Raw genomic sequence first — 21,192 nt, 5'->3', positions numbered from 1 at the left:
TGTTTCCATGGAGACGGCGGCTCCCGGCGGCCCGCGCGGCGCGGGCGCTTCCGGGGACGTGGCTGAGGGCAATGGCGGGCACGGCGCCGGCCGGGGAGCCGGACGAGCTCTTCGACCTCCGCAACAACTTCTACATCGGCGCCTACCAGGCCGCCATCAATGAGGCGCAGCGGGCTAAGGTCGGGCACGGGCGGGCGGCGCTGCCCGGGCCCCACCGCGGCTCTGAAGGGGTTGGGGATCCCTGAGGGCCGGGCGGGTGTTGGTGGCTCCGGGAGGGTTCGTGTGGGGCTGGTTCCTGCGGGCTCCTGCTGGGATGGTTTCTGTGGGGTTGGTTCTATGGGGCTGTTCCTGTAGGGATGATTCCTGTGGGGTTGGTTCGTGCAGGGATGATTTCTGTGGGGTTGGTTCCTGTGGGGCTGTTTCTGTAGGACTGGTTCCTGTGGGGCTGTTCCTGTGGGGATGTTCCTGCTGGGATGGTTCCTGTGGGGTTGGTTCCTACAGAGATGATTCCTGTGGGGTTGGTTCGTGCAGGGATGATTTCTGTGGGGTTGGTTCCTGTGGGGATGTTTCTGTAGGGCTGGTTCCTGTGGGGTTGTTCCTGTGGGGTTGGTTCTGTGGGGTCGGTTTGTGTAGGGATGGTTCCTTCAGGGATGATTTCTGTGGGGTTGGTTCCTGCAGGGATTGTTGCTGTGGGGCTGGTTTGTGTGGGGTTGATTCTGTGGGGTTGTTCCTGTAGGGATGGTTCCTGTGGGGCTCTTTCTGTGGGGTCGGTTCCTGCAGGGATGATTTGGTAGGGCAGGGCTGTTCCTGCAGGGTCTGTTCCTTCAGGAATGATTTCTGTGGGGTTGTTCCTGCAGGGATGTTCCTGCAGGGATGGTTTCTGTGGAGTTATTCCTGTGGGGTTGTTCCTGTGGGGTTGGTTCTTTCAGGGATGATTTGGTAGGTCAGGGATGTTCCTGAGGGGCTGTTCCTGAGGGGCTGGTTTGTGTGGGGTTGGTTCCTGCAGGGATGATTCCTGTGGCCCCGTTTCTGTGGGTTCTGTTCCTGAGGGCCCTGCTGGGTGCCAGAGCCCTCAGAGCTCGCTGTCCTCCCTCCCACAGCCGGGCAGCCCCGAGAAGGAGCTGGAGCGCGACGTGTTCCTGTTCCGCGCCTACCTGGCCCAGGTCAGGAGGGGCTGGGGGGCTGTGGGGGTGCTGGGGGTGCAGCCCAGGGTGTCACTGCACTGCTCCCTTCCAGGGTGTCATTGCACTGTTCTCGTTCCTTTATTTTATTCCACTATTCCCATTCTATCATTTTATTCCAGTGTTCCCTCTAGGATGTCATCCCACTGTTCCCTTCCAGGGTGTCATTGCACTGTTCCCTTCCAGGATATTATTCCACTATTCCCATTCCATTCTTTTATTCCACTGTTCCCATTCTTTTATTTTATCAGTCTATTCCCATTCCTTTATTTTATTCCACTATTCCACTCCATTATTTTACTCCACTATTCCCACTCCATAATTTTATCACACTATTCCCATTCCTTCATTTTAGTTCTCTATTCCCATTACTTTATTTTATCAAACTATTCTCTTTCCTTTATTTTATTCCACTATTCCCATTTCATCATTTTATTCACTATTTCCATTCCTTTATTTCATTCCTCTATTCCCCTTCCTTCATTTTACTCCACTATTCCATTCCATCATTTTATTCATCTATTCCACTCCATTATTTTATTCCTCTATTCCCATTCCTTTATTTTATTCCTCTGTTCCATTCCACCATTTTATTCCACTATTCCATTCCATTATTTTATTTCTCTATTCTCATTGCTTTATTTTATCCCTCTATTCCCATTCCTTTGTTTTATTCCACTATTCCATTCCATCATTTTATTCCACTATTCCATTCCATTATTTTATTCCTCTATTCCCATTCCTTTATTTTATCCAGCTATTCCCATTCCTTTGTTTTATTCTTTTATTCCCATTCCATCATTTTATTCCTCTATTCCCTTTCCTTTATTTTATCCAATTATTCCCATTCCATTATTTTATTCCACTCTTCCATTCCATCATTTTAATCCACTATTCCCTTTCCTTTATTTTATTCCATTATTCCCATTCCATCATTTTATTCCACTATTCCACTTCATGATTTTATTCCTCTATTCCCATTCCTTTATTTTATTCCTCTATTCCACTCCATTATTTTATCCTTCTATTCCCATTCCTTTATTTTACTTCACTATTCCCATTCCATTATTTTATTCCTCTATTCCCATTCCTTTATTTCATTCCTCTATTCCATTCCATCATTTTATTCCACTATTCCCATTCCTTTATTGTATCCCTCTATTCCCATTCCATCATTTTATTTCTCTATTCCCATTCCATCATTTTATTCCTCTATTTCCATTCTATTATTTTATTCCTGTATTCCATTCCATCATTTTACTGCACTATTCCCATTCCATTATTTTACTCCTCTATTCCATTCCATTCCATCATTTTATTCCATTATTTCACATCAATCTTTATTTTTAAATCTATTTTTAAACCTCATTTAATCCCACCATTCTGTGTTGCTGTTTTATTGCCTCTCTTTATTATTTTATTCCCTTTATTCCCTTTGCTCCCTTGTCCCTGCAGAGGAAGTTTGGGGTGGTGCTGGAGGAGATCAGGCCCAGTGCCAGCCCCGAGCTGCAGGCTGTCAGGATGTTTGCAGAGTTCCTGGCCAACGAGAGCCACAGGTGAGGGGGACATCAGGGGCTGGGGGGGGCTCAGGCAGCCTGGGGAGGGCAGAATTCCTGACATTCCTGAAATTCCTGAAATTCCTGAAATTCCTGGGCTCTGGGGCTGCAGGGGGTTAAAGGCTCTGCAGGGACACTTTGCACTGCTCAGGATGCTCCAGCCTGGCTCTGCACACTCCCAGGCTGGAGCAGACACAGATTTTCTGGTTTTTTTATCTCATTTTTTTCACTCTCCCATCATTTCTCTCTCCCATTTTTTTCTCCCTTTTTTTTTCTCCCTTTTTTTTTCTCCCATTTTTTTTCCTCACATTTTTTTATCTCTCCCATTTTCTCTCTCCCACCTTTTCTCTCTCCCATTTTTTTCTCTCTCCCATTTTTTTCTCTCTCCCATTTTTTTCTCCCATTTTTTTCTCTCTCCCATTTTTTTTCTCTCTTCCATCTTTTCTCTCTCCCATTTTTTTTCTCTCTCCCATTTTTTTCTCTCATTTTTTTCTCCCATCTTTTCTCTCTCCCATTTTGTTCTCCCATTTTTTTTCTGCCATTTTTTTCTCTCTCTCATTTTTTCTCTCTCCCATCTTTTCTCTCCCATTTTCCCCCCATTTCCCCCCCTATTTTTTCCTTCAATTTTCCCCTCCCTTTTCTCCTCCTTTTGTCTTTCCCATCTTTTCTCTGCCCCATTTTATCCCAATTTTATCCCATTTCCCCTTGTTTTCTCCCATTTGTTCTGCCATTTATTCTCCCATTTTCTCCCCTATTTCTCCCCCATTTTCTCCCCATGTCCCCCATTTTTTCTCCCATTTTATCCCCAATTTTCTCCTGTTTTCTCCCCCATTTCTCCCCCATTTCTCCCTCATTTTCTCCCATTTTCCCCCTATTTTTCCCCACCCCTCAGGGACTCCATCGTGGCAGAGCTGGACAAGAAGATGGCCAAGAGTGTGGATGTGGCCAACTGCACCTTCCTGCTGATGGCAGCCTCCATCTACCTGCACTCCCAGAACCCTGAGGCTGCCCTCAGGGCCCTGCACCAGGGGGAGAGCCTGGAGTGGTGAGGGAGCCCCAGCAGTTCCTGCTGGGCAAGTCTGGAAGATTCCAGAGCTTCCTCTGGGGGATTTGGGGTTTTTCCTGTGAGAGTTTGGGGTTGATCCATGTGGGGTCTGAGACAGGGGGCAGCTCCAGGGGTTGGAGTTGGGGTTGGGAGGGACCCTAAGGGTGATTCCAGAGTCAGGAGGGACCCTCAGGGTGATCCCAGGTGGGGTTGGGGTCAGGAGGGACCCTCAGGGTGATCCCAGATCAGGAGGGACCCTCAGGGTGGTCCCAGATCAGGTTTGGGGTCAGGAGGGACCCTCAGGGTGATCCCAGGGGTCAGGGGGGATCCTCAGGGTGATCCCAGGGCTGGGAATTTTCTGGAATCTGTGGATCCATCCTCTGGAATCTGTGGATCCATGCTCTGGAATCTGTGGATCCATTCTCTGGAATCTCTGGAGCTGCCTCAGGCTCTCTGCTCTTGTCCCTGCAGCTTGGCCATGACCATCCAGATCCTGCTGAAACTCGACAGGCTCGACCTGGCCAGGTGGGACTGGGGCCTTGCCCTTTTCCTTTTCCCTTTTCCCTTTTCCTTTTCCCTTTTCCCTTTTCCTTTTCCCTTTTCCTTTTCCCTTTTCCTTTTCCCTTTTCCTTTTCCCTTTTCCTTTTCCCTTTTCCTTTTTCCTTTTCCCTTTTCCTTTTCCCTTTTCCCTTTTCCCTTTTCCTTTTCCCTTTTCCTTTTCCCTTTTCCTTTTCCCTTTTCCTTTTCCCTTTTCCTTTTCCCTTTTCCTTTTCCCTTTTCCTTTTCCCTTTTCCTTTTCCCTTTTCCTTTTCCCTTTTCCTTTTCCCTTTTCCTTTTCCCTTTTCCTTTTCCCTTTTCCTTTTCCCTTTCCCTTTTCCCTTTCCCTTTTCCCTTTTCCTTTGCATTTTTCCTTTTTCCCTTTCATTTTGCTCTTTTTTTTCCCTTTTTTTTGTTTCCTTTTCCTTTTCTTTTCCTTTTCTTTTCCTTTTCTTTTCCTTTTCTTTTCCTTTTCTTTTCCTTTTCTTTTCCTTTTCTTTTCCTTTTCTTTTCCTTTTCTTTTCCTTTTCTTTTCCTTTTCTTTTCCTTTTCTTTTCCTTTTCTTTTCCTTTTCTTTTCTTTTCCTTTCCTTTTCCTTTCCTTTTCCTTTTCCTTTTTTTTCTCCTTCCCTTTCCTTCCCTTTCCTTCCCTTTCCTTCCCTTTCCCTTTTCCTTTCCTTTCCTTTCTTTTCCCTTCCCCTTTTCCCTTCCCCTTTTCCCTTCCCCTTTTCTTTCTCCTCTCCCTGGAATCAAATCATGGAAAATTCGAGGGGAACCCCCCCAAGTTTTTGGTTCTATGCTGAAATCCCCTTTCCTTTGTCATTCCCACTTTTCCTGCAGGAAGGAGCTGAAGAAAATGCAGGAGCAGGATGAGGATGCAACCCTGACCCAGCTGGCCACAGCCTGGGTGAACCTGGCCTTGGTGGGTACCAAACATTCCCAGAACATTCCCAAAACATTCCCAAAACATCCCAGAGGACCAGGGGGAGCTGCTCTTGCAAAATGTCCTTGAGGATGTTTGGGAATGAGGTGAAACTGCTCAGTTTGGGAGGGCAGGAGGGATTGGAATCAGCTCCCAACATTCCAGGGGATCCAGGGTCTCACAGTTTGGTTTTCCATTAAATAAATTCTTCAAATTCCATGGGATCCAGGGTCCCACAGTTTGATTTTCCATTAAATCAATTCTCAAAATTCCATGGGGATCCATGGTCACACAGCTTGGTTTTCCATTCAATCAACTCCCAAAATTCCAGGGGATCCATGGTCACACAGTTTGGTTTTTCATTCAATCAACTCCCAAAATTCCAGGGGATCCAGGGTCCCACAGTTTGGTTTTCCATTAAATAAATTCCCAAAATTCCATGGAGTGACCCTGAGGATGGAAATCAGGAATTCCCTGCTCAGGGAGTGACCTGAGGATGGAAATTGGGAATTCCCAGAGGATGGAAATGAGGAATTCCCAGAGGATGGAAGTTGGGAATTACCAGAGGATGGAAATTGGGAATTCCCAGAGGATGGAAGTTGGGAAGTACCTGAGGATGGAAATGAAGAATTCCAGCTCAGGGAATCCCCAGAGGATGGAAATGAGGAATTCCCAGAGGATGGAAATTGGGAATTACCTGAGGATGGAAATGAGGAATTCCCAGTGGAGTTCCCAGTGTCTGGAAATGGGAATTCCCTGTCCCTGATGTCTGTCCCTGTCCTGTCCTTGTGTCCCTGTGTCCCTGTCCCTGATCTCTGTTACTGTGTCCCTGATGTCTGTCCCTGATGTCTATCCCTGTCCTGTCCCTGTCCCTGTGTCCCTGCCCTGTCCCAGCACTGTCCCTGTCCCTGTGTCCTGATCCAGCACTGTCCCTGTGTCCCTGATCTGTGTGCCTGTCCCTGTGTCCCTGTCCCTGTGTCCCTGAGCTCTGTCCCTGTCCCTGCCCTGTCCCTGATGTGTGTCCCTGTCTCTGTCCCTGTCCCTGAGCTCTGTCTCTGTCCCTGATGTGTGTCCCTGTCCCTGATGAGTGTCCCTGTCCCTTGCAGGGTGGGGACAAGCTGCAGGACGCGTTTTACACGTTCCAGGAGCGGGCAGAGCGCTGCTCCCCCTCACTGTCCCTGTGTCCCTGTCCCTGTGTCCCTGTCCCTGTGTCCCTGTCCCTGTGTCCCTGTGTCCCTGTCCCTGTGTCCCTGTGTGCCTGTCCCTGTGTCCCTGTGTCCCTGTCCCTGTGTCCCTGATCTCTGTCCCTGTCCCTGATGACTGTCCCTGTCCCCTGCAGGGTGGGGACAAGCTGCAGGACGCGTTTTACACGTTCCAGGAGCTGGCAGAGCGCTGCTCCCCCTGTGTCCCTGTGTCCCTGATGTGTGTCCCTGTCCCTGATGTGTGTCCCTGTCCCTGATGACTGTCCCTGTCCCTTTGCAGGGTGGGGACAAGCTGCAGGACGCGTTTTACACGTTCCAGGAGCTGGCAGAGCGCTGCTCCCCCTCGCTGCCCCTGTGTCCCTGTCCCTGTGTCCCTGAGCTCTGTCCCTGTCCCTGATGTGTGTCCCTGTCCCTGTGTCCCTGATGTGTGTCCCTGTCCTGTCCCTGTGTCCCTGAGCTCTGTCCCTGTGTCCCTGTCCCTGCCCTGTCCCTGATGAGTGTCTCTGTCCCCTGCAGGGTGGGGACAAGCTGCAGGACGCGTTTTACACGTTCCAGGAGCTGGCAGAGCGCTGCTCCCCCTCGCTGCCCCTGTGTCCCTGTCCCTGTGTCCCTGTCCCTGTGTCCCTGAGCTCTGTCTCTGTCCCTGATGACTGTCCCTGTCCCTGATGACTGTCCCTGTCCCTGATGTGTGTCTCTGTCCCTTGCAGGGTGGGGACAAGCTGCAGGACGCGTTTTACACGTTCCAGGAGCTGGCAGAGCGCTGCTCCCCCTCGCTGCCCCTGTGTCCCTGTCCCTGTCCCTGTGTCCCTGAGCTCTGTCCCTGTCCCTGATGAGTGTCTCTGTCCCCTGCAGGGTGGGGACAAGCTGCAGGACGCGTTTTACACGTTCCAGGAGCTGGCAGAGCGCTGCTCCCCCTCGCTGCCCCTGCTCAATGGCCAGGCCGCGGCTGCCATGGGCCAGGGCCGCTGGGACGAGGCCGAGGGGCTGCTGCAGGAGGCCCTGGACAAGGTAGGGCAGGGCTCTGGGAATGGCATGGGAATGGCCCTAATCCCAGATCATGGCATGGGAATGGCCATAATCCTGGATCATGGCATGGGGATGGCCTTAATCCCAGATCATGGCATGGGAATGGCCATAATCCCAGATCATGGCATGGGAATGGCCCCAGTTCCAGATCATGGCATGGGAACAGCTCCAATCCTGGATCATGGCATGGGAATGGCCCTAATCCCAGATCATGGCATGGGAATGGCCATAATTCCAGATCATGGCATGGGAATGGCCCCAGTTCCAGATCATGGCAGGGGAATGGCCCCAGTTCCAGATCATGGCATGGGAATGGCCCCAGTTCCAGCTGGGAATGGCCCCAGTTCCAGCTCACATCCATGGGACCAGCAATCCCATCCCATATTCCCATCAATCCCATAAATCAAATCCCATCCCATCCCATACTCCTATCCCATCCCATCAATCCCATCCCATATTCCTATCAATCCCATAAATCAAATCCCATCCCATCTCATCCCATCAATCCCATCCCATATTCCCATCAGTCCCATCCATCCCATCCCGTGGATCCCATCCCATATTCCCGTCAATCCCATAAATCAAATCCCATCAATCCCATCCATCCCATCCAATCCCATCAATCCCATCCCATATTCCCATCAATCCCATCCATCCCATCCCATATTCCCATCCATCCCATAAATCAAATCCCATCAATCCCATCCCATCAATCCCATCCCATATTCCCATCAATCTCATAAATCAAATCCCATCCATCCCATCCATCCCATCCCATATTCCCATCAATCCCATAAATCAAATCCCATCAATCCCATCCCATAAATCCCATCCCATCCCATCCCATCAATCCCATAAATCAAATCCCGTCCCATCCCATACTCCCATCCCATCAATCCCATAAATCCCATCCCATATTCCCATCCATCCCATAAATCAAATCCCATCAATCCCATCCCATCAATCCCATCCCATATTCCCATCAATCTCATAAATCAAATCCCATCCATCCCATCCATCCCATCCCATATTCCCATCAATCCCATAAATCAAATCCCATCAATCCCATCCCATAAATCCCATCCCATCCCATCCCATCAATCCCATAAATCAAATCCCGTCCCATCCCATACTCCCATCCCATCAATCCCATAAATCCCATCCCATATTCCCATCAATCCCATAAATCAAATCCCATCCATCCCATCCCATCCCCACAACCCCCACAGCTCCCAGCTGACCTGAGGCACTTCCAGGGCTGCCCCACCCCTGGATTTCTGTGGGAATGCCATCCCAGCTCCCCCTGGCAGCCCCCCCTGTGTGTCCCTGTCCCTGTTCCCAGCTGATCCCAGGCTGATCCCAGCTGATCCCGCTCTTTTCCAGGACAGCAGCCACCCTGAGACGCTGCTGAACCTCGTGGTGCTGTCCCAGCACCTGGGCAAGGCCCCCGAGGTGAGCTGGGGCTGCAGGGAGGGAGAGGCCCAAAATTCCTGGGATACCTGGGGTGGGGATGGGGATTCCTGAGGGTGGAGATCAGGAATTCCTGGGGTGGGGATGGGAATTCCTGGGGTGGGAATCAGAAATTCCCTGGAGTGGGAATGGGGATCCCTGAGAATGGAAATTGGGAATTCCCTGAGGATGGAAATAAGTAATTCCTCAAGATGGAAATCAGGAGTTTCCTGAGGATGGAAATCAGGAATTCCCTGAGAATGGAAATTAGGAATTCCCTGGGGTGGGAATCAGGAATTCCTGAGGATGGAAATCAGGAATTCCTGGGGTGGGGATGGGGAATTCCCTGACAATGGAAATCAGGAATTCCCTGAGAATGGAGATCAGGAATTCCTGGGGTGGGGATGGGGAATTCCTGGGGGTGGGGATGGGGAATTCCCGAGAATGGAAATCAAGAATTTCCTGAGGATGGAAAAGAGGAATTCCTGGGGTGGGAATGGGGAGTTCCTGAGGTGGGAATGGGGAATCCCTGACAATGGAAATTAGGAATTCCCTGGGAATGGAAATCAGGAATTCCCTGGGGTGGGAATGGAAATCAGGAATTCCCTGGGGTGGGAATCAGGAATTCCCTGGTGTGGGGATGGGGAATCCCTGACAATGGAAATTAGGAATTCCCTGAGGATGGAAGTCAGGAATTCCCAGATCAGGGAATTCCTGGGGTGGGGATGGGGAATTCCCTGAGAATGGAAATCAGGAATTCCCTGAGGATGGAAATCAGGAATTCCTGGGGTAGGAATGGGGAATTACCAGTGGATGGGGATCAGGAATTCCCAGATCAGGGAATTCCCTGTGGATGGAAGTTGGGAATTCCCTGAGAATGGAAATTAGGAATTCCCTCAGGATGGAAATCAGGAATTCCCTTGGGTGGGAATCAGGAATTCCTGGGGTGGGGATGGCAATTCCTGAGGATGGAAATCAGGAATTCCTCAGAGTGGGAATGGGGAAATCCCTGAGAATGGAAATCAGGAATTCCCTGAGAATGGAAATCAGGAATTCCCTGAGAGTGGGAATCAGGAATTCCCTGGGGTGGGGATGGGAATTCCTGAGGGTGGGAATCAGGAATTCCTGGGGTGGGAATGGGGAATTACCAGTGGATGGGGATCAGGAATTCCCAGATCAGGGAATTCCCTGTGGATGGAAGTTGGGAATTCCCTGACAATGGAAATTAGGAATTCCCTGGGGTGGGAATCAGGAATTCCTGAGAGTGGGAATGGGGAAATCCCTGAGGATGGAAATCAGGAATTCCTGAGGATGGAAATCAGGAATTCCCAGTGGATGGAAATCAGGAATTCCCTGAGGGTGGGGATGGGGAATTCTGTGGGGGTGGAAATCAGGAATTTCCTGGGGGTGGAAAAGAAGAATTCCCAGCTCAGGGAATGACCCTGAGGATGGAAATCAGGAAATCCCAGTAGATGGAAATTGGGAATTCCCAGAGGATGGAAATTGGGAATTCCCAATAGATGGAAATCAGGAATTCCCAGCTCAGAGAATTCCCAGTGGATGGAAATTGGGAATTCCCTAAAGATGGAAATTGAGAATTCCCTGAGGATGGAAAAGAGGAATTCCCAACTCAGGGAATGACCCTGAAGATGGAAATTGGGAATTCTCAGTGGATGGAAATCAGGAATTCCCTGAGGATGGAGATCAGGAATTCCCAGCTCAGGGAATTCAGATGGAAATTGGGAATTTCCTGAGGATGGAAATTGGGAATTTCCTGAGGATGGAAATTGGGAATTCCCTAAAGATGGAAATTGAGAATTCCCAGTGGATGGAAATTGGGAATTTCCTGAGGATGGAAATTGGGAATTCCCAGCTCAGAGAATTCCCTGAAGATGGAAATTGTGAATTTGGCTCTTGCAGGGTCCCCAGCAGGATTTGGGGACAAATGGGAATATTTTGGGAATGGGAAGCTCCAGCAGGAATTCTCCTTTCCCATTGGAATTTCCTGATCCTTCCAACCCACAATTCCAGACAAAAAAACTGGGCAGGAAAAACATTTGGAGCTCTGAGTTCATCAATTCCTGATTATTTTTTTTAAACTCAAAACCACCACTGCAACTTTATTTTGAATTTTAATTTTTATTCCAAGCGTGTGTGTGGATCCTGCTGGTTTGAAATGGGACAGTGAGGGAAAAAATCAGGATTTGAGGTGTAAAAAAAATTAATTTAGGAGGGATTTGTTCTCCAAATTTCCATTTTTTGTCCCTGCCAGGTCACCAATCGTTACCTGTCCCAGCTGAAAGATGCTCACAAAAATCATCCCTTCATCAAGGAGTACCAGGCCAAGGTAGGGAGGGGAAAAAATATAAATAATAACAGAAATAAATGAAATAAATTGAATTTATTACGTTCTGATGGAGCCACAAACAAACCCCAGGGGCAGCTCCTTCCCCTTCAGATTTTTCAGCATTTTTGGGCATCTCAAACCTGGGAAAATTTAAAAAAAATTCTTGAGATGAAGATTTTTAATTTAAAAATTAAAATTTTGGTGTAATTAAAATCCAGGTGGAAATTTGTGCTCAAAAAACTGGGAGAGGGAAAAAACAGCAAATTAAAATAAAAAATGGGATTTGCTGCTGGAATCCCTTCAGTTCTGGGGAGCTGAGGTGATAATGTGGATGTGAGGATGATTGATGGGTGATAATTCATTAATAATTCATTGATAATTCATTGATAATTCATTGATAATTCATTGATTAATGTGTTTATTTTTGGCTGTGGTTGTAGGAGAACGACTTTGACCGCCTGGCCCTGCAGTATGCACCCAGTGCCTGAGCTGGGGCACAAAAATTTCCTCTGGGACACAAAAAAATCAGCCTGGGACACAGAAATTCCATCTGGAACACAAAAAATCTTCTCTGGGACACAAAAAATTCCCTCTGGAACATTAAAAAATCACCCTGGGACACAGAAAAATCACCCTGGGACATAAAAAAATAATTCTAGAACCCAGAAATTTCTTCTGGAACACAAAAAATTTCCTCTGGAACCCAGAAATTCTTTCTGGAACATAAAAAATTCCTTCTGGAACCCAAAAAAATCACCCTGGGGCACAAAAAAATCACCCTGGGACATAAAAAATTCCCTCTGGAACCCCAAAAATTCCATCTGGGACACAAAAAAATCACTCTAGAACCCAGAAATTCCATCTGGAACACTAAAAATCCTCCCTGGAACACAAAAAATCTTCTCTGGGACACAGAAAAATCACCCTGGGACACAGAAATTCCATCTGGAACCCCAAAAATTCCATCTAGGACACAAAAAAATTCCTCTGGAACTCAGAAATATTCTCTGGAACCCCAAAAATTCCTTCTAGGACACAAAAAAAATTCGTCTGGAACCCAGAAATTCTTTCTGGAACCTAGAAATTCCCTCTGGAACATAAAAAATTCCTTCTGGGACACAAAAAATCCTCCCTGGGACACAAAAAATCACCCTGGGACACAAAAAAATCCCTCTGGAAGTCAGACATTCTCTCTGGAACCCCAAAAATTCCATCTGGAACCCAAAAAATCCTCCCTGGGACATAAAAAATTCCCTCTGGAACCCAGAAATTCCACCTGGAACACTAAAAATCCTCTCTGGGACACAAAAAAATCACACTGGGACACAGAAATTCCATCTGGAACCCAAAAAAATATCTCTGGAACACAAAAAAATCGCTCTGGAACTCAGAAATATTCTCTGGAACCCCAAAAATTCCTTCTAGGACACAAAAAAATCACTCTAGAACCCAGAAATTCCATCTGGAACACTAAAAATCCTCCCTGGAACCCAAAAAATCTTCTCTGAGACACAGAAAAATCACCCTGGGACACAGAAATTCCACCTGGAACCCCAGAAATTCCATCTGGAACCCAGAAAAATTCCTCTGGAACCCAGAAATTCCTTCTGGAACTTAGAAATTCCCTCTGGAACATAAAAAATTCCTTCTGGGACACAAAAAATCACCCTGGGACACAAAAAAATTCCTCTGGAACTCAGAAATTCTCTCTGGAACCCCAAAAATTCACTCTGGAACCCCAAAAAATCACCCTGGGACACAAAAATTCCCCTCTGGAACTCAGAAATTCTCTCTGGAACACAAAAAATTCCCTCTGGAACCCCAAAACTTCCATCTGGGACACAAAAAAATCACTCTAGAACCCAGAAATTCCATCTGGAACACTAAAAATCCTCCCTGGAACACAAAAAATCTTCTCTGGGACACAGAAAAATCACCCTGGGACACAGAAATTCCATCTTGAACCCCAAAAATTCCATCTAGGACACAAAAAAATTCCTCTGGAACCCAGAAATTCCCTCTGGAACATAAAAAATTCCTTCTGGGACACAAAAAATTTCCTCTGGAACTCAGAAATTCTTTCTGGAACCCAGAAATTCCATCTGGAACACAAAAAATCTTCTCTGAGACACAAAAAATTTCCTCTGGAACACAAAAAATCCCCTCTGGAACTGGAAAAATTCCCTCTGGAACCCAGAAAATGAAATAAATAAAAATTAAAAATTAAAAATAAAAATATAAATAATAAAAAAATAATTCTCTTGGATTTTCCTGAATTTTCCCCCAAATTTTGGGATTTTTTAGGAATTCTCAGCTGTTCATTGTCCCCCAAATTTTGGATATTTTTTTTTAACTCTCAGCTGTGCAATGTCCCCACAAATTTGGGATTTTTAAAAAATTCTCTGCTGTGCAATTTCCTCCTAAATTTGGGATTTTTTTAGGAATTCTCAGCTGTTCATCCCCCCCCCAAATTTGGATTTTTAAATTTTTTTAGGAACTTCAGCTGTTCATTCTCCCAAAATTTTGGATTTTTTGGAGCTCTCAGCTGTTCATTCCCCCCAAATTTGGATTTTTTTGGAGCTCTCAGCTGTTCATCCCCCCCAAATTTGGATTTTTTAGGAACTCTCAGCTGTGCACTGTCCCCACAAATTTGGGATTTTAAAAAAATTCTCTGCTGTGCAATTTCCTCCTAAATTTGGGATTTTTTAGGAATTCTCAGCTGTTCATTCTCCCCAAATTTGAATTTTTTAAACTCTCATCTCTGCATTCCCTCTGGCACTCAAAGCTCCCTTTGTGCCCAGCCTTGGCTCTGGGGTTTTTTTTGGTTTTTTTTTTTTTTTTTTTGGGATCAATGTTCCCTTTGTGCAGCTCTGAAAGGCTCCAGTGTGCCCAGAAATTCCCTGGGAACACCAAAACAATCCCAGGGGACACGGGGGGGGACAGGCAGGGATTGGGAGACAGCCCCAAAAAGGGGCACCTGGACCCCAAAAAGGGGAACCTGGACCCCAAAAAGGGGAACCTGGACCCCAAAATGTGCACTTGGACCCCCAAAAAGGGCACCTGAACCCCAAAATTTGTACATGAACCCCCCAAAAAGGGGAACCTGGACCCCAAAATAAACACTCAAACCCCTCAATCAGCACCTGAACCCCCCAAAAAGCAGCACATGGACCCCAAAATAAACACTCAAACCCCAAAAGGGGCACCTGAGATCCCCAAAAGGGGCACCTGAGACCCCAAAATTTGCACATGGATCCCCAAAATAAACACTCAAACCCCAAAAAGGGGCACATGAACCCCAAAATTTGCACATGAACCCCCAAAATAAACACTCAAACCTCAAAAGGGCACCTGGACCCCAAAATTTGCACATGAACCCACCCAAGTGGCATCTGAGACCCCAAAAGAGGCACCTGAACCCCCAAATTTGCACTCAAACCCCCTCAATCAGCACCTGAGACCCCCAAAAAGGGGAACCTGAACGCCAAAATTGGCACATGAACCCCCAAAATTGGCACTTGAACCCCAAAATAAATGCTCAAATACCCAAAAAGGGCACCTGGACCCCCAAATTTGCACTTGAATCCCCTCAATCAGCACCTGAGACCCCAAAAGGGGCACCTGAGACCCCAAAATAAAGACTCAAACCCCCTCGGGGTAGCAGAACCCCAAAACCTCGGGGTACCGAGAACTCGGAGTGCCGGAACTTCGGGGTACGGAAATTTCGGGGTACAGAGAACTCGGTGTACTGAAATTTTGGAGTACCGAGAACTCAGGGTACCGAAATTTTGGGGTACCGAGAACTCGGGATATCGAAACCCCAAAACCTCGGGGTACCGAGAACTCAGGGTACCGAAATTTTTGGGTAGCGAGAACTCAGGGTACTGAAATCTTGGGTTACTGAAACCTCGGGGTACCGAAATTTTGGGGTACCGAGAACTCGGGATACCGGAACTTCGGGGTACCGAAACCTCGGGGTACCCAAACCCCGAAATCTCGGGGTAGCGGAACCCCAAAACCGCGGGGTACCGAGAACTCGGGGTACCGAAATTTTGGGGTAACGAAACCTCGGGGTAACGAAACCTCGGGATATTGAAACCCCAAAACCTCGGGCTACCGAGAACTCGGGGTACTGGAACCCCAAAACCTCGGGGTACCGAAACCTCGGGGTACCCAAACCCCGAAACTTCGGGGTACCGGAACCCCAAAACCTTAGGCTACCGAAACCTCGGGGTACCCAAACCCCGAAACTTCGGGGTACCGGAACCCCAAAACCTTAGGCTACCGAAACCTCGGGGTACAGAAATTTTGGGGTACCGAAATTTCGGGGTAGCGGAACCCCAAAACCCCGTGTTACCGGAACCCCGCCGCTCTCTCACCTCCTCCCCCGCGTTCCTTCCCCTCCTCCCCTCCCGTCCCCTCCCGCTCCCCCTCCGGGAGCCCCGGCCGAGCCCGAGGGGGCCGGGCCGTGCCAGGGGGCGGCTCCAGCCCGGTACCGGCGCGGGGGGAGCTCCGAGCCCGCCCCGCCGGAGCCTGCGCGGGGCCGCGGCCGTGGCAGCTCCGCGATGCCGCCTCCGGAGCCCATGCCCGGCTACGGGGAGCTGCTCCGCCGGGCTTTCGGCAGCTTGGTGGGGGCAGCTCGGGGCTGTGAGGATTGCGGTTGGGAGCTGGCTCGCCGTACCTGGGCGGAGAACGCGCACCTGGGCTGGGCGGAGGTGCTGCTGTGCGGGATCTGCGCGCTGGGCTGGACCGCGCTGCGCCGCGCCTGCTCCCGCCGCCTCTTTCGGGTCAGTGCGGGGTGTGGGGTGTGGGTGGGGGTGATGGGGGCAGAGCTGAGGGCAGTCCCTGCCCCCCCGTTATGGGGGGATGAGGTTTGAGTGGGGTTTGGGGTGAGGGATGCGCCCCCCCGTTCTGGGCATCGCTCGGTGTGACGGTACCGAGAGCCCCCCCGGTGCTTTCCGCCCCCTCCCTCCCTCCCTCTCCGCCGCCTTCCCGGCGCTGCATCCCCTCAAGGTTGAGGGGTTTTTCTTCCAGGTTATTCCCAGGTTATTCCGTGCCTTCCTCTGGCGCTGCATCCCTGAGGATGGAGCGTCCCTGCTCCATTTCCCACCCACATTTCCATCTCCTCATCCCCTCAAGGCTGAGGGGTTTTTCTTCCTGGTTATTCTGTGCCTTTTACCGGGGGCTGCATCCTGCAGGATTTGAGCATCCCTGAGCATCAGCACAGCCCCCTCTGCTCCACTTCCCCCACATTTCCATCTCTGCATCCCCTCAAGGCTGAGGGATTTTTCTTCCCGGTTATTCCCAGTTTATTCTGTGCCTTTTACTGGGAGCTGCATCCTGCAGGATTTGAGCATCCCTGAGCACCGGCAGAGCTCCCCCTGCTCCATTTCCCCCCCACACTTCCATCTCTGCATCCCCTCAAGGCTGAGGGGTTTTTCTTCCAGGTTATTCCCAGGTTATTCCGTGCCTTCCTCCGGCGCTGCATCCCTGAGGATGGAGCATCCCTGCTCCATTTCCCACCCACATTTCCATCTCCTCATCCCCTCAAGGCTGAGGGATTTTTCTTCCTGGTTGTTCCGTGTTTTTACTGGGGGCTGCATCCTGCAGGATTTGAGCATCCCTGAGCACCAGCACAGCCCCCTCTGCTCCATTTCCCCCTCATTTCCATCTCCTCATCCCCTTAAGGCTGAGGGATTTTTCTTCCCGGTTATTCCCAGTTTGTTCTGTGCCTTTTACTGGGAGCTGCATCCTGTAAGACTTGAGCACCCCTGAGCACCGCCAGAGCTCCCCCTGCTCCATTTCCCCCCCACATTTCCATCTCTGGGTCCCCTTAAGGCTGAGGGATTTTTCTTCCCGGTTATTCCCAGTTTATTCTGTGCCTTTTACTGGGAGCTGCATCCTGCAGGATTTGAGCATCCCTGAGCACCGGCAGAACTCCCCTTGCTCCATTTCCCACCCACATTTCCATCTCTGCATCCCCTCAAGGCTGAGGGGTTTTTCTTCCAGGTTATTCCCAGGTTATTCCGTGCCTTCCTCCGGCGCTGCATCCCTGAGGATGGAGCATCCCTGCTCCATTTCCCACCCACATTTCCATCCCCGCATCCCCTTAAGGCTGAGGGATTTTTCTTCCTGGTTGTTCCGTGTTTTTCCTGGTGCTGCATCCTGCAGGATTTGAGCATCCCTGAGCACCGGCAGAACTCCCCCTGCTCCATTTCCCCCCGACATTTCCATCTCTGCATCCCTCAGTGCTCAGGATTTTTTCTTCCTGGTTATTCCCAGGGTTTTGTGCCTTTTCTTGGGCTGCATCCTGTAGGATTTGAGCATCCCTGAGCACCACCAGAACTCCCCCTGCTCCATTTCCCCCCCACATTTCCATCTCTGCATCCCCTCAAGGTTGAGGGGTTTTTCTTCCAGGTTATTCCCAGGTTATTCCGTGCCTTCCTCCGGCGCTGCATCCCTTGAGGATGGAGCATCCCTGCTCCATTTCCCACCCACATTTCCATCTCTGCGTCCCCTCAAGGCTGAGGGGTTTTTCTTCCTGGTTGTTCCGTGTTTTTACTGGGGGCTGCATCCTGCAGGATTTGAGCATCCTTGAGCACCGGCAGAGCTCCCCCTGCCCCATTTCCCCCCCACATTTCCATCTCTGCATCCCTCAAGGCTGAGGGGTTTTTTTTCCATGTTTTTCCGTCCCTTTTACCGGGGATGGTGTCCTGTAGGATTTGCACATCACTGAGCACCGGCACAGCCCCCCTGCTCCATTTCCCCACATTTCCATCTCCGCATCCCTCAAGGCTCAGGGATTTTTATTCCTGGTTATTCCCAGGTTTTTGTGCCTTTCCTGGTGCTGCATCCTGTAGGATCTGAGATCCCTGAGCGCCGGCACAGCTCCCCCTGCCCCATTTCCACCCCACATTTCCATCCCCGCATCCCTCAAGGCTCAGGATTTTTTTTTCCTGGTTATTCCCAGGTTTTTGTGCCTTTCCTGGTGCTGCATCCTGTAGGATTTGAGCATCCCCGAGCACCGACAGAGCTCCCCAACCCCATTTCCCCCCACATTTCCATCCCTGCGTCCCCTCAAGGTTGAGGAGTTTTTCCTCCCGCTTATCCCCAGGTTATTCCATCCCTTTTACCGGGGATTGTGTCCTGTAGGATTTCAGCATCCCTGAGCTCTTTTTCCCTCCCCCACATTTCCATCCCCGCATCCCCTCAAGGTTGAGCGCTTTTTCTTCCAGGTTATTCCCAGGTTGTTCTGCGCCTTCCTCCGGCGCTGCGTTCTTCAGGGATTTCAGCATCTCCGAGCGCCGGCACAGCTCCCCCTGCTCCATTTTTCCTCCACGTTTCCATCTCTGCATCCCTCAAGGCTCAGGGATTTTTCTTCCTGATTATTCCCAGGGTTTTGTGCCTTTTCTTGAGCTGCATCCTGTAGGATCTGAGATCCCCGAGCACCGGCAGAGCTCCCCCTGCTCCATTTTTCCTCCACGTTTCCATCACCGCAAGGCTCAGGGATTTTTCTTCCCGGTTATTCCCGGGTTATTCCATCCCTTTTACCGGGGGCTGCATCCTGTAGGATTTCAGCATCCCTGAGCGCCGGCAGAGCCCCCCCTGCTCCGTTTTCCCTCTACAGGGGATGCAGAGATGTCCCCAAACCCCCGGGGCTCAGGGAGTGATGTCCCCAGACCCCACAGAGCTCAGGGGATGCAGAGATGTCCCCAAAACCCCCAAGGCTCGGGGAGCAATGTCCCCACAGTCCCACAGAGCTCAGGGATGCAGAGATGTCCCCAAAACTCCACAGAGCTCAGGGAGCGATGTTCCCAGACCCTCAGGGCTCAGGGGATGCCGCGATGCTCCCGCAGCCCCCGGGGCGTTTCCCGGCTCTGTCCCCTCTGCTGTCACCACCCCCAGGGCTCTTCCCCAGCGCTGTCCCCTCTGCTGTCACCGCCGGGGTGGGGACAGGGCGGGCAGGATGTCCCCGAGCAGCAGGGGCAGCTCTGGCCGGGCAGGGGACAGCAGAGCTCGCCTCCCTCCCTCCCCTCTGTCCCGGCCTCCCCAGGACTGAAGTGGGAATTTGGATGATTTTGGGGGTCAGGGCACAGCATTTTGTCACACCCAGTGCCACCAGGCCTCGTTCCTCATTTCCTCGTGGATCCCCGTGGGTGTCACCACAGCCCCCCTGTCCCAAAGGAGCCCCCTCGGCTTTTTTGGGGTGCTGAGCTGGTGCAAGGTCCAGCCTGAGCCCCCAGGGCTGCTGAGGGGGCTGGGGGTGAGAATCTGCTGGGAATTTGTGCCAGGCTGGATTTCCCTTGTTCCTGGTCTGTCCATAATGCACTGAATGGGTTGTGGGTGAGGAATCTGTTGGGAATTTGCACCAAACTGAATTTCCCTCATTCCTGCTCTGGTCATGATGCACTGAAGGGGCTGTGGGTGAGGAATCTGTTGGGAATTTGTTTCAAACTGAATTTCCCCTCATTCCCTGTTTGTCCATAATGCACTGAATGGGTTGTGGGTGAGGATTTTGAGGGGAATTTGTTCCAGACTGAATTTCCCCTCATTCCCTGTTTGTCCATGATGCTTTGGAAGGGTCTGTGAGTGAGGAATCTGCTGGGAATTTGTGGCAAATTGAATTTCCCCTCATTCCTTGTCCATCCATGATTCACTGAAGGGGCTGTGGGTGAGGAATCTGCTGGGAATTTGTGCCAAACTGAATTTCCCTCATTCCCTGTTTGTCCACAATGCACTGAATGGGCTGTGGGTGAGGATTTTAAGGGGGAATTTGCACCAAACTGGATTTTCCCCTCATTCCCTGTTTGTCCATGATGCTTTGGAAGGGTCTGTGAGTGAGGAATCTGCTGGGAATTTGTGGCAAATTGAATTTCCCCTCATTCCTTGTCCATCCATGATTCACTGAAGGGTCTGTGGGTGAGGGATCTGCTGGGAATTTGTTCCAGACTGAATTTCCCTCATTCTCTATCCATCCACGATGCACTGACGGGTCTGTGGGTGAGGATTTTGAGGGGAATTTTTTCCAGGCTGAATTTCCCTCATTCTCTGCCTGGCTGTGATGGATCAAAGGGGCTGTAGATCAGGAATCTGCTGGGAATTTGTTCCAGACTGGATTCCCTTGTTCCTGGTCCATCCATGATGCACTGAAGAGGTTGTGAGTGAGGAATCTGTTGGGAATTTGTTCCAAACTGAATTTCCCTCATTCCTTGTCCATCCATGATGCTTTGGAAGGGTCTGTGGGTGAGGAATCTACTGGGAATTTGTTCCAGATTGGATTTTCCTCATTCCCTGCCTGTCCATGATGCACTGAAGAGTGTGTGGGTGAGGAATCTGTTGGGAATTTGTCCCAGACTGGATTTCCCTCATTCCCTCATTCCTGGTCTGGTCATGATGCTTTGGAAGGGGCTGTGGGTGAGGAATCTGTTGAGAATTTGTACAAACTGAATTTCCCTCATTCCCTGTTTGTCCATAATGCACTGAAGGGGCTGTGGGTGAGGATTTTAAGGGGAATTTGCACCAAACTGAATTTCCCTCATTCCCTGTCTCTCCATGATGCTTTGGAAGGGTCTGTGAGTGAGGAATCTGCTGGGAATTTGTTCCAAACTGGATTTTCCCCTCATTCCCTGCCTGTCCATGATGCACTGAAGAGGTTGTGGGTGACAAATCTGCTGGGAATTTGTTTCAGACTGGATTTCCCTCATTCTCTATCCATCCATGATGCACTGAAGGGTCTGTGAGTGAGGGATCTGCTGGGAATTTGTGCCAAACAAAATTTCCTCCTCATTCCCTGCCTGTCCATTGAAGGGGCTGTGGGTGAGGATTTTGAGGGGAATTTATTCCAGACTGAATTTCCTCCTCATTCCCTGCCTGGCTGTGAGGGGTGAAAGGGGCTGTAGATCAGGAATCTGCTGGGAATTTGTGCCAG

General features: G+C 49.9%; 2 protein-coding genes across 2 annotated transcripts in view; both read left to right on the top strand.

The window, feature by feature from the left end:
- Positions 1–22: 22 nt before the first annotated feature.
- On the top strand, positions 23–12,224 carry COPE (COPI coat complex subunit epsilon). The gene is made up of 10 exons (XM_033082177.2): positions 23–179; positions 1,101–1,163; positions 2,637–2,737; positions 3,630–3,782; positions 4,254–4,307; positions 5,159–5,240; positions 7,295–7,450; positions 8,852–8,920; positions 11,190–11,264; positions 11,705–12,224. The coding sequence occupies exons 1-10, from the start codon at positions 72–74 to the stop codon at positions 11,750–11,752; spliced, it is 909 nt and encodes a 302-aa protein (XP_032938068.1). The 5' UTR covers positions 23–71; the 3' UTR covers positions 11,753–12,224.
- A 3,572-nt stretch (positions 12,225–15,796) lies between these two features.
- Positions 15,797–21,192, top strand: part of CERS1 (ceramide synthase 1) — a 29,773-nt gene continuing 24,377 nt past the window's right edge. The window contains exon 1 of the mRNA XM_033082155.2: positions 15,797–16,051. Coding sequence (XP_032938046.1) covers positions 15,830–16,051 — 222 coding nt within the window. The 5' untranslated portion in view covers positions 15,797–15,829. The remainder of the gene's footprint in view (positions 16,052–21,192) is intronic.

The sequence above is a fragment of the Catharus ustulatus genome, chromosome 29, assembly GCF_009819885.2.
Source record: "Catharus ustulatus isolate bCatUst1 chromosome 29, bCatUst1.pri.v2, whole genome shotgun sequence".
NCBI classification, from domain to species: domain Eukaryota; kingdom Metazoa; phylum Chordata; class Aves; order Passeriformes; family Turdidae; genus Catharus; species Catharus ustulatus.
The sequence above is the reverse complement of the archived record's forward strand: the minus strand, read 5'-3'. Positions and strand labels throughout refer to the sequence as shown.